The sequence below is a fragment of the Suricata suricatta genome, chromosome 17 (assembly GCF_006229205.1).
Source record: "Suricata suricatta isolate VVHF042 chromosome 17, meerkat_22Aug2017_6uvM2_HiC, whole genome shotgun sequence".
Taxonomy (NCBI): domain Eukaryota; kingdom Metazoa; phylum Chordata; class Mammalia; order Carnivora; family Herpestidae; genus Suricata; species Suricata suricatta.
This window is the reverse complement of record NC_043716.1, coordinates 17,126,810-17,137,656: the sequence shown is the minus strand read 5'-3', so window position 1 is coordinate 17,137,656 and position 10,847 is coordinate 17,126,810. Positions and strand designations below refer to the sequence as shown.

General features: G+C 53.2%; 2 protein-coding genes across 4 annotated transcripts in view; one reads left to right on the top strand and one right to left on the bottom strand.

The window, feature by feature from the left end:
- Nucleotides 1-71: 71 nt before the first annotated feature.
- On the bottom strand, nt 72-8,636 carry POLDIP2 (DNA polymerase delta interacting protein 2). Of its 2 annotated transcripts, XM_029927269.1 has the most exons (11): nt 8,404-8,636; nt 6,996-7,077; nt 6,103-6,200; nt 5,091-5,187; nt 4,845-4,920; nt 4,544-4,651; nt 3,934-4,070; nt 3,146-3,172; nt 2,873-2,998; nt 1,826-1,905; nt 72-1,114 (listed from the first exon to the last, which is right to left on the bottom strand). In XM_029927269.1, exons 1-11 carry the CDS (start codon nt 8,562-8,564, stop codon nt 1,000-1,002), a joined length of 1,107 nt encoding a protein of 368 aa, XP_029783129.1. In that variant the 5' UTR covers nt 8,565-8,636; the 3' UTR covers nt 72-999. The 2 variants fall into 2 exon arrangements, with proteins under 2 accessions (XP_029783129.1, XP_029783130.1); XM_029927270.1 differs by lacking the exon at nt 3,146-3,172.
- A 113-nt stretch (nt 8,637-8,749) lies between these two features.
- Nucleotides 8,750-10,847, top strand: part of TMEM199 (transmembrane protein 199) — a 5,058-nt gene continuing 2,960 nt past the window's right edge. For both annotated transcript variants that reach the window (XM_029927707.1, XM_029927706.1), the window contains exons 1-3: nt 8,750-8,984; nt 10,061-10,134; nt 10,459-10,548. In XM_029927707.1, the coding sequence (XP_029783567.1) occupies nt 8,774-8,984; nt 10,061-10,134; nt 10,459-10,548 (375 nt within the window). In that variant the 5' untranslated portion in view covers nt 8,750-8,773. The remainder of the gene's footprint in view (nt 8,985-10,060; nt 10,135-10,458; nt 10,549-10,847) is intronic.

Below are 10,847 nucleotides of genomic sequence, written 5' to 3'. Positions count from 1 at the left end.
GGTGCAGTCTGTGGCACTCTGTGGCCCTGCAACCCAGGCTCCCCCTGGTGGAGGATGAAGGACAACACTAATAAGGGCTGGAACGGAGATTTAATGTTAATCCAAGAATAAAGCCACCTCTTTGACAATCACTATGGTAGTAGGGAAGCAGGAATCCTAAGATTCAGGGGAGAATGCAGCACATTTCATCTCTGGCTCTTGAAGATCTGCGAGCAGTTCAGAAAGCAGCGTGGCTCAGTCACTGTCTGTCCGTACCTAAGGCTCGTGGGCCGAGTTTCTGCATTGGTGGTCTGGAGGCCTGACAGACGCACGCTCATCCGGCAAGCCTGTTCTTCCAGGGAACTCAGCTGGCTTGCCCACTCCTTCCCGGGCTCAGGGAAGCCGGCGGTGTCTGTGACTGGCCAGTGCTGAGAGCCTGAGCCTGATGTTGGCCTCCTGCTCTGCACTTGGCAGAGGATAAAGAGGAGTCCAGTCCAGCCCCCACCCCGCTGGCTGAGGGAGGCACAGCAATGCTGGGAGACGTCCCGCTGACCCCCAGCTTCAGGAGGGAAACAGATACATCCTCTAGTAGCTGGGGCAGCTTCCTGGAAGGGCCACAAGGAAAGCAACCGAATGCCCCCACTGCATCAAAAAGGGAGCCTGGGATCCCCGGGAGCAGAAATGGCGAGGATGGCCAAGTGTGCACTGGTTTATTGACCAAACCTCGTATTTCGAACGTGTGTGACAGGCAGGAAACCCCCGGCCTCTGGCTGCTGGACAGAATTCCTGGTGGAAAGGTTTACTGGAACACAGTGTAGCCAGGGGAAGCCAGCCTTGGAGGAGCCCTACCCGGGACTTCTGGAGAAAAGTATACCCACCCACAAAAAAAAGAACCCCACAATCAAATGGTGCAATGATAGAGACACCCACTGTGGCCCATGGTAGAGAGAGTTCTGCAGCAATTGTGGGGCCAGAGCAATCTTCAGGGGCCAAGCCTAGGCACTCAGGCCTCAGGCTGGCCTACCAGTGAAGGCCTGAGGGTGGAGTCTTCTCATCTTTATTGCTTTCCAGTGAGAAGGGAGGGATCCGGACATCGAAGTGGGAGCCGTCAGGCCTCTCGAAGCGGAACGTACCCCTGTGGTCAGAGTGAAGCTAGGTTAGAGGGAATGAAGGCTAAGACCCCCGAGGGTCGGGAGAGCCCCCTCAGCTCCAGAACTGAACACAGCAGGATGAGACAGGCTTGGGCTCTCTTCTGCCTGGTCCATGTCAGGATCACCCTGGTCCGCAAACCCAAGAGCCCTTCCTGGCCCTATGTGAAAAGAGATACAGCTGCCCTGATTCTGGCCCTCAGATGCACACTGTGTGAGCTACCCAACTATACTTCCAGCTTAAGGAGTGAACCACCAGGGGGAAAAAAAACTACACGAGCAACTCAGGGCAGCATCAGACCATCAGGCCACTTTGGTCCAAGTCCTCAGTCCACCAAATCACAGGGAAACTAGAACACAGGTAGTTATAAAAAATCAGACAAGTGGGGCTCATTTGGCTGCACGTCTGACTCTTGATTTCAGCTCAGGTCATGATCCCAGGGTCATGGGATTGAGCCCCAAGGTGGGCTCTGTGCTGAGCATGGAGCCTGCTTAAGACTCTCATTTCTCTCCCTGCCCTCCACCCACCACTCATGCCTCCTCTCTCCAAAAAAAAAAAAAAAAAAAAAATCAGAGAAGTCCCACACAAGGAACAGCAGATAAGGCTCCGCCTGAAGTTGTCACCTGGCCCAGGATTAGCAAACTCCGAGCTCTCACTCCGCCTGCAGGGTGGCAGCCCTGTCCCAGCATGCACTCACCACATGTGGCCGCTGGAGGCCTGCAGGGAGACGTGGCTGCTGTACTGGAAGGCGGGCTGCTCCTTGGACAACACTGGCTCCTGTAAGGGGGCAGACGAGACAGGTGAGGCCAGACAAGCCGCTGTGCCCTGGGGCCACGTGCGGCCTGCCCCTTCATCAGGACTGGGTGCCCCCCATGCTTCCCACAGTGGCTGCCTGCCAGTACCGCCTCTCACAGCACGGCCACTGGCCTTTTATCCAGATTCTGATTCTGGGAAAGGGAACCTCAGACTGAACATCTGTAGGCCCTGGGATCCCAGGCACAGGACCTATTCTATAAATACACCTTCCAGCACCTGTTTGCTGAGCTCCTAAGTGCCAAGCACCAGGTGCTCTGCAAACATTTGCTGACCTAAATCTAATAATTGGGAGATAATAGGCATGACTCCCATTTTAGCAGAAAGAAACTGAGACTTTTGGTTAAATAACTGGCCCAAACTGGCTTTCAGAGCCAGACCATCTAACTCCAAAGTCCTGTTCCTATCCAATATCCCACCCTGCTTCCCAAGTCCCTGCTGACTTGGATAAATGCATGTTGAGTGTGGCTCCTGGCCATTTCTCAGGAGACAGGGTCGGGTAGTGCACGATTTGTAAAATCAGATCTCATGGACCAGCAGAGTATGCAGGCATGTAAGGAAGCAGAGAAAGGACAACTGGGAGTAGTGGTTGGGGACAGGGTGGGGAAGCCCCATCTAAGGGCACGCAAATTCGTATTTTTAATAAGGCTCCGTGCTGGCAACAAGAACTCTATGCAAACTTTGATATCAGACACACTTGGATTCAGATCCAGGTCCCACCACCACTAGCCATGGGACCTTTGCAACCTTTCCCTTCATCTGTGAAACAGGCTGTAAGAAACCAGTCTCACAGGGTCATAAGGTTTCACCCAAAACAGCCCAGTGCGTTCACACATGAAACCTCTGTCCCCAACCACAGAAGAGCAGGGAAGCGTGCACTCAGCCCCCAGGGCTGCCGGGCAGGAGCACAAATGGGCCATCACTGGCTCACCCTGCCCACCACCCCTCGGCCTCGCACGGTCTCCAGGGTGCCAGACAAACTGAATATCCTCCAGTGTCGCTCCCGGAGCTGCACCACATCGCTGTCGAGGTTCTCCAAGCGGATACAGTAGCGCCACTGTGGGGGCGGAGGAGAGAGTCACATCTGAGAAAGGACAGACCTCGGGCCAGTCCCCCCAGAATTCGGCCCCATCCCCAGAGGCAAACTCCCTCCCCACCCCATCCCATCTCCTGAGCTTCTCTCCTCCCACAGGGAAACACTCACCCAGTAGACATGGGAATTCTGGGCTTCCTAAGTGGGGGAAAAAACAACAAAGAATTTAAGTCCCAGAGGGCAGGACCAAGTCTGTTCCAATCAACATCTCTCCAACTGAGGAGATGCGTTCCAGGAAGGTTCGTGTCTGTGGGGTGATGACTGAACTATGGCCAACAAGCCTAAAAGGAGGCCGCCTCCCCTGGACCCATCCCAGGCCTCCTTCCTCCTCATCCTATCAAGATCAGCAGCAGAGCTGGACGCCAGCGGAAATCAGCCACGAGACCCTTCCCTTTCTCTCGGGTCTTCCAGCCAGCTGCTGCCCCCAGCCCCTGCCGGCCCAGGCCACCGCCCTCCCCTCCCCTGGCCTTCCGTAGCCCAATACCATTACGATACTCGATATGCTCTATGCTGGCCTCTCCCACCACCATGAGCTCCTCCTGGAAGGCAGGGACGGTGTTTCATTTTTATTTGAGGCTCACCGCCTCAATAAGAAATAACCCGCTAAACATTTGACTAATGCAGAATGCATGAACATCAGGCTCTGCTGACTGAAACACGCATGTATGTATTCTTCATACACGCGTACACAGGACCCTTTCTGAAGCAGAAGAGAAGGAAAGTCAGCCTGGAGGCTGCCTTCCCAGAACCTGAGTGTCTCCCTGCTCTAGGTCTTGGTGTCAACCCAGACCCAACGCGTGCAGCATGCGGAAGTGAACCCACGCTCCATCAGTCACTCAGGGGCACCACAGGAAATCTGGGCCCAGCCCTGAGGGAAGGGGCCCAGGCCAGGCACATACCCTCATGCCCATGTAGAAGGGGATGACGGTCACCCGAATGTTCTCAGTGGTTTCCCGGTGGACATCAGAGAGCTCCAGCCAGGGGTGATTCTTCTCTTGCCAGGCCCGCAGCGTCTCCCGGGCCACGAAAGGGGGTGCTGGGGCAAGACAGAACTGGTCGGTTCAGGTCCAGGCCAGAGTCCCGGGTGCTGCACTCATTCTCCAACTGCCTCTCCTAGAAAACTCTTCCCAATGCCGGCCCAGGCAAACAAGGCACCCAAACGTGAAGCAAAAACGCAGGCTGGAAAAAGACCCAGAGCCACCAGGAATAAGCCCGGAGGAGGTCTGTGATGACGTGGTGGGAAGAGAAATGGGCTGGGAGCGAGGAGCCCAAGTTTTCAGACCCTGCTGTAACCTTGACCTTGCTGCTAAGCAACCTGGAGTCCCTTCTTATCATCCCTGGGCCTCAGTTTCTGCATCTGTTAGGAAGAGACAACAGCCATCTGCCTGACTGGGATGCTAATGGGAGGCTGAATAAGGCTGTGGATGTATGGCTTTGAAGTTACTGTTATGCTACTGTCTTTGAAGAAAGGGCCCTCCTGTTCCAACTTCCTTTCTTGAGAGAGATCACCTTTTGTCTGGTCATACAGAAGAAATCTTTCAAACAGCTCGTGCTGGATGGGAACCTGATCGGTGGAGGTGTAGGGGAGGATGTCTTCGTGGCTGACATAGTCAAGGCCTGGCACAGAGAGAGAAGAGAGACCGTGAAACTCACAGAGGAAAGGAGAGGAACAAGGCTGGGAAGAAACGCAGTTCCCACCACCCTCAGCCTCTACAGTCCCTCCTAGCTGATTAAAGGACGTCAGAAAGGCATCAGCATCTTCTTGCTGAGACCTCTCATCGACAGGCATGATCAGCTGCTCATGACTCACCTGGGATGGCGTAGAGGGCCCGGCTGTCGTCATGGTTAGCCAAGAAAGTCACAGCTTCTGTCTGAGATCTCTGAGACTAAGGCAAGAATTGAGTCAGAGATTTTCTTTGTCGCTATCCAGTCCTGAGAAGTTGGGGCCCAGGACTGATAGGGGCTCTATCTGACCCTTCTCCCTCCCTCTTTCCCCATCAGGTTCAGGGCTTTCCCACAGAGAGAAACCCCCAGCCCAGCCAGCAGGCTTACTTACTATATGCGGACAGTCTCGGGCATCGATCAGCACCTGATAGTAAGTGTGAGTTTTGCCTTTCACCTCCTTAGAGCCGTGGCCGGCGGGATTCTCTGCTCTACAGGGGAGGGGAAGGAACCGAAGATCACCCCATGAGAAAGAGAAGCAGTGCCTGCCTCAGTTCCCTACCTCCTCACACTAGTGCCTGATCTGAAGGGGCTTTCACATAAGCAGGGTACCGGCCCGGCTGCGGGACAAGGATGGAATGTGGAGGACCCATAACACAGACTCATCATGTGTCATACTCTCTGGCTGCTCCCTGGAAAGGGGTCACGTTGAGAAATTCAAACTGCTGCCTCCCTCCAATCCTGGAACCCCAGGTGCCCCGCCCTTCTCGCATCCCTGAGGCTGTCTCTGATTACTTAATGGAGCTGGGCCTTTTCTATTTTAATGTACTCCAGCAAGAAGAGATTGAAACAGAGATTCTAACTGAATGTCAAGAAATCAAGAATATTCATCCCACAAATGCCTTCTTGGGCTACTTATAATGCAAACAGAGAAGAGCATGGGAGGGGCGCCTGGTTGGCTCAGTTGGTTGAGCAACTGACATCGGCTTAGGCCATGATCTCATAGTTTGTGGGTTCGAGCCCCACGTCGGTCTCTGTGCTGACAGCTCAGAGCCTGGAGCCTGCTTCCGATTCTGTGTCTCCCACTTTCTCTGCTCCTCCCATGCTCATGCTCTGTTTCTCTCTGTCTCTCAATAATAAATAAACATTAAAAAAATATTTAAAAAAAAAAAAAAAAGAGAAGAGCATGGGAAAGCATCCTAGGAGGGCCTAAAGGGACTCTCTGGCATAAGCCTGTCCCTGGCACTCAGCACTTTTGTCTCCATGGTGTCCAGGAAGTACTCTGGGACTGTTCCGATGGCCCAGGAGGATGCTGGATTCACCCCTGGGGCCCCAATTACGTATGTTGGCCATGAGTCAGGCCTCCTCCTGAGGGTACTGTGAGGTATGACGCCAGGGGCACTTACTTTTCTGGAGCCGTAGACGCCACATCCCGGTCATATAGTCGGGCCTGCCAGGGAAATAGGACGACACCTCGGTAGCCAAAAACACTATGAAGAAAGAGCTAGGAGGAAAGAGAGGCCTCAGTGAGCGGGCAGTCCCCAAGTCCTCGCAGGTGGGACCCAGACCGCTAAGGGGCACAGGTGGTCTTGCCAGTCTTTCTCCTGAACTCTGAGATCCACCCCCACCCTCGCCCCCTCTTCACCTGGCTGACTTCTGCCGATCCTTCAGGCTGTAGCTTAAATCCCTAAGAAGCCTCCCCTGACCTCCCTTCCGCTCAACACAGGGCTTGGCCGCCGACCCCATCATAACTCGTTTCTAGGCCACCACCTCCACAAAGGCATTGCTTCCTGATTCAACTCCAATGCACCTCTGGCCCACTGCAGGCACACCACAAAAAGGGGGCAGGCAGGGGGCAACAAGGAGTTGAATAAAAAAAAATGTCCTTACTTACAAGGGGCCTCAATCTATCTCAATGGGTCTGGCACGAAGTTGATAGAAAAACAAAAGCCTCACACCCACAGCTTATAGGACACCGCCATCAGTTCAACTGTGACAAAGCATCAGAGGTTTCCTTTTCTAAAAGCTCCCTCACTGGCTTCCCACCACCCATTATATTACAGGACTCTTCAACAGCCTGCTTCTCTCCTCACTGCGGCCCAAATTATCTCTGTCCACACTAACCTGGAAAGGGAACCCAGCGACACGTGAAATGGATTCAAAAACAGAAAGCCCATCTTGAATTTGTGATTCTGTTCTGGCACTTAAAACACCAAGGCTGAAAACCGTACCATCCAGGCCTGTGACCAAAGCTGACCCTTTCAGAAGCCAGGCGCACCTCGAAAATGAAAGCACTCACCTGCCCTGTCTCATATTTTCCATTCTGTTTGGGCACCTCAAATACACCAACCGTCTCCAAAACTTTGCCCTCTGGTCGGTTTCTGATTAGGAAGGAAGAGAACAAGCAGCTGAAGGTGCCAGGAAGGTAAAGGCACCTATGGCATCAGATAAAGCTACTAGGATACTTACGGATGGCAGGAAGTGGGGCAGGTGAAACGGGTAAGGGTCCTGCCAAACCACCACTCCAAATTCCGCCTTTCCCCCTTTGAGGTCCTACCTCTGTTTCTGTGTTATGTCTGACTGCACCCTGACCCTTTCTTCTCTCTCTGCCTTTCTCATATCATGCCCTCTCTCCATTATATGCACCCCATGCCTCTGTTTCCTCCCTGACCCACCCTCCTGACCTCCCACAGCATTTTAACCGCCCTTCACACCTTGCATTTCCGTTATTTGTGCCCATGTCTTATCTCCACTAAAAACTGCGCATTCCCCGGGAGCAATGCCGAGGTCTGATTAGCCTGTTTCCCCTCGGAGCCTAGTGTATATGAAAAATATTTGGTTGTAATTCTATCTCTAGCTACCCCCCTAAACTGCAGCCTTCACCCTCCCCTTGGAGGGCATCATCTCCAGATGTCCTGCTGTACTCCCTGCATTGTACATAGTAGTCTCTCAACCTAGTTTTTGTTCAGATTTACAGCAAATTTCACAGGGGTCTTAAAACTGCAAATAGTGATCATCTCTCCCCAGTACCCGTGTCTAATCTCAGCCACTAAAAGGTCAGTTCTCTGTGACCTCTCTGGGCAGGGCTGCTCTTTCTAGGGGTCTTTCAAAGGTCCACTGTTCTAAGGATTCTGGAGATGTGAACCTAATGCTTCCTCTCACTTGATCCTCCAACCCCAATGTGATCTGCCTGTCCCATCGCTAGAGACAATGTTCACACACACACCCCCCCATGGCTTCCGAGCCCCCTCCCCAAGTCACACAGAAAGAACCAGTCTTCCCAAGGTCACGCTGAAACCTGGAACCCATGCAGGGCCCACACTCAAGAGTCCTGCTTCCCACTTCGAGCATCTTTCTGTGGGAGGCCTGCCCCGATCCCGGGCTGGGGGTTCAAGTCACACGCCCTAAGGCTGACAGAGCTGCCCATTAACGGCAGCGCTCGAGATCCCTATTTGGGGGAGGTAGGATTCACTCCGGGAGGGTTACTAGCTCCCCTTCAGAGCTAGCCCTGCGCAACCCGGGGCTCTGGGCCGCGCTCCCTTCTCTGCTCCTGGCGCACGTTCCAGCCAGGGCAGGTCGGCTCCCGGCCGGGACCCTCTCCCGAGTCGAGTTCCAATCACCCTCGGCCGGCCCGGCCTCCTGCCTCCGCGCCGGCCAGGAACACGCTCCCTGGGCTCCACGTACGGCCCCCGCGCTCCGTCCCTCACCGGGACGAGAGGTGCCTCCGCGTCGCCGTGGTCGCCGCTGGTGGGAAGGCCCCAGCTCCACCTGCCGCACAGAGCGGCCTCGGTCCCCGGGCCCCGGTCAGCGAGCGCGACCACCAGCGGCTGCCCACGGCCAGGGCCCGCCGGGCCACACAGCCCGCCATGTCCCGCCCGAGCGCCCGCTCGGCTGCAGATTCTGGGCCCAACCCGAGGCCGGGAGGCGTTCTGCCCCCGCCCCACACTGCCCTGCGCCGCGTCCCCGCCCCCTTGGCCCTCTGCCCCGCCTCGTCCCGCTCCGCGAACTCCATGCTTCTTCCGGTGCGCGATAGGCGGAAGTCCCGGCCCCGGGTCACCTGACCGCAAGTCGCTGGACATGGCGTCTCGCTTGGTGGCAGGCCAGCGGCTGGTGCGCGCTTTGGGCCCCGGCGGGGAGCTGGAGCCAGAGCAGCTGCCCCGGAAGCTGAGGGCAGAACTTGAGGCCGCGCTGGGAAAGAAACACAAGAGCGGAGATGTTCCCAGTGGCTCCGCGCGCCTGGTTTCTTTCCGCCTGATCCGCGATCTGCATCAGTACCTGAGAGAGAGGGGTGAGCCCCAGGCTCCGGCCTGGACTCGCCTCCTTCTTTTCCGGAGTCTTGTCCCTCCGAGCCTTTTCCCACCTCTGGCATCGTTATCAGTGGAGAAAAAAACCCAACTCTCTCCTTCGCCCGCGAACGGTCATCTAGCCAACCCAAGAGCCCCCTCAAAAACCCTAGGGCAACCCACTCCCTTAACAACTTCCATGGGGATTTCTGGTGGATGACCACATTTATTTGTGCACGTTTTTTCTCTTGGAAGTCTCCTCGTGAGCTACCAGGCCTATTTAGGGTCGCCTGACCTTTGAGGAAGACCAGCTCTACTTAGGATAGTGAGCTTGTTCTTTTGGGGGATCTGGATTTCTTTCCATCTCAAAAACAAGTCAGATCTGATAGTTTCTCTCTTTTTCCTTTGTGTGTTTGGTTTTTTTTTTTAAACATACAATTATGGAAAGCTCTGTTCAAAGACCTGAACTGGAGTAGCATCTGAGTCCTAGTCCTAGCTCTGCCACAAATTCCCCTTGGAGAAGTCATTTCCCCCTTCATTGGGTCTCAGTTCCCTTAACTCTAAAGGGAGGGACTAAGACAAACTGGCATGTAAGGTCTTCTGCCAGAATTAATGTGGCTTACCCAGACGTAGGAAGGGTAGACTGCTCCACTCTTAGAACTGAAAAGTACCTTAGAGATCATCCAGTTTCTGAGTCGTAAGAGTCTCAGATCGTCCGGTCTTAGAGATCTACACTGTCCTCTGAGTATTTAGCATTACTGTGACTGAAAACTATAGTTCTGTTGTGGCCACAGCATGACCTAATCTAAAGGCAAGTGTAAGTGGCACACATGTCTTAGCTGTGACATTGGCAAGATAAATGAGAACTGACACTTAAAAGTCAGTATGCACACTAGGAGATACTTTTGTGGAATTGTCCTCGAGTCTTGTCAATTGAAAGTGATCTTGGAGATGAATTGAAAGAGGAATGGCCATGTTTTATTTTGGTAGAAAAAATAGAAGGGCTAGACCCTTCCCTGATCTTCATCCTTCGATCTCAGTTCTATGCATCATTATGTTTGTGGAAATCTTTTCTTCTCAGGTTCCACACTATACCTTCATGAGCTCCTAGAAGGCAGTGAAATCTATCTCCCAGAGGTTGTGAAACCCCCCCGGGTATGTAAGGGATATATTTGTGAGAGTGGGTATTGACTGCGTTGGACTTATTCGCGATACATTCAGATTTATCTTTGGGCTCAAACATTTGTCTTTGAAATCCTTGAGAGCTGGGGTGGGAGAACTGGATATTGTTTGACAGCTTGGAAAACAGATCTCTCTCCGCCCCCCACCCCCCAAAAAAGTTTCCAAAGCAGTGGAGGCAGGACTGGTACATGGGTCCCTTGGCACCGTTAGCAGTGCTTTGTCCCACTGAGACCAGTGGTTGTAACATGCTTTCTGGCAAGCTGGAAATACCCTTCTCATTTCATTTTTTGGCCCCAGAACCCAGAGCTAGTTGCCCGTTTGGAGAAGATTAAGATACAGCTGGCCAACGAGGAATATAAGCGAATCACCCACAATGTCACCTGTCAGGTAAGGGTCTGTTCCAGTACCTGGACTGAGTAGCCCCTGAAGGCAGAGCCCTGCGCTGGGAAGAGGTACACAGAAAAACAACAACAACAACAACAAAACAACATAGAAGCTTGGTTTTTGTTTTTTGTTTTTTTAATATAACACAATTTACTTTTTTAACATATGCAATTATTTTCCGTCATTTACAATACAGTAGTTACAATGACACTCCAAACAGAAAAGCAAAGTAAAAAATCAAAACCCCCACTTCTATTTCATGTAATTAGACTTATACAGAAATTAGAAGGTTAAGTACCAAC

What these genes read in the sequence shown, in the direction of transcription:
- POLDIP2 (XM_029927269.1), bottom strand. Translation starts at nt 8,564, where the DNA reads ATGGCGGGCTGTGTGGCCCGGCGGGCCCTGGCCGTGGGCAGCCGCTGG. An exon ending in GAAAATATGAGACAGGGCAG is followed by an intron (nt 6,201 to 6,995) that starts GTGAGTGCTTTC and finishes CTTTCCTCCTAG; the next exon opens with CTCTTTCTTCATAGTGTTTT. An exon ending in GCGTCTACGGCTCCAGAAAA is followed by an intron (nt 5,188 to 6,102) that starts GTAAGTGCCCCT and finishes CCTCCCCTGTAG; the next exon opens with AGCAGAGAATCCCGCCGGCC.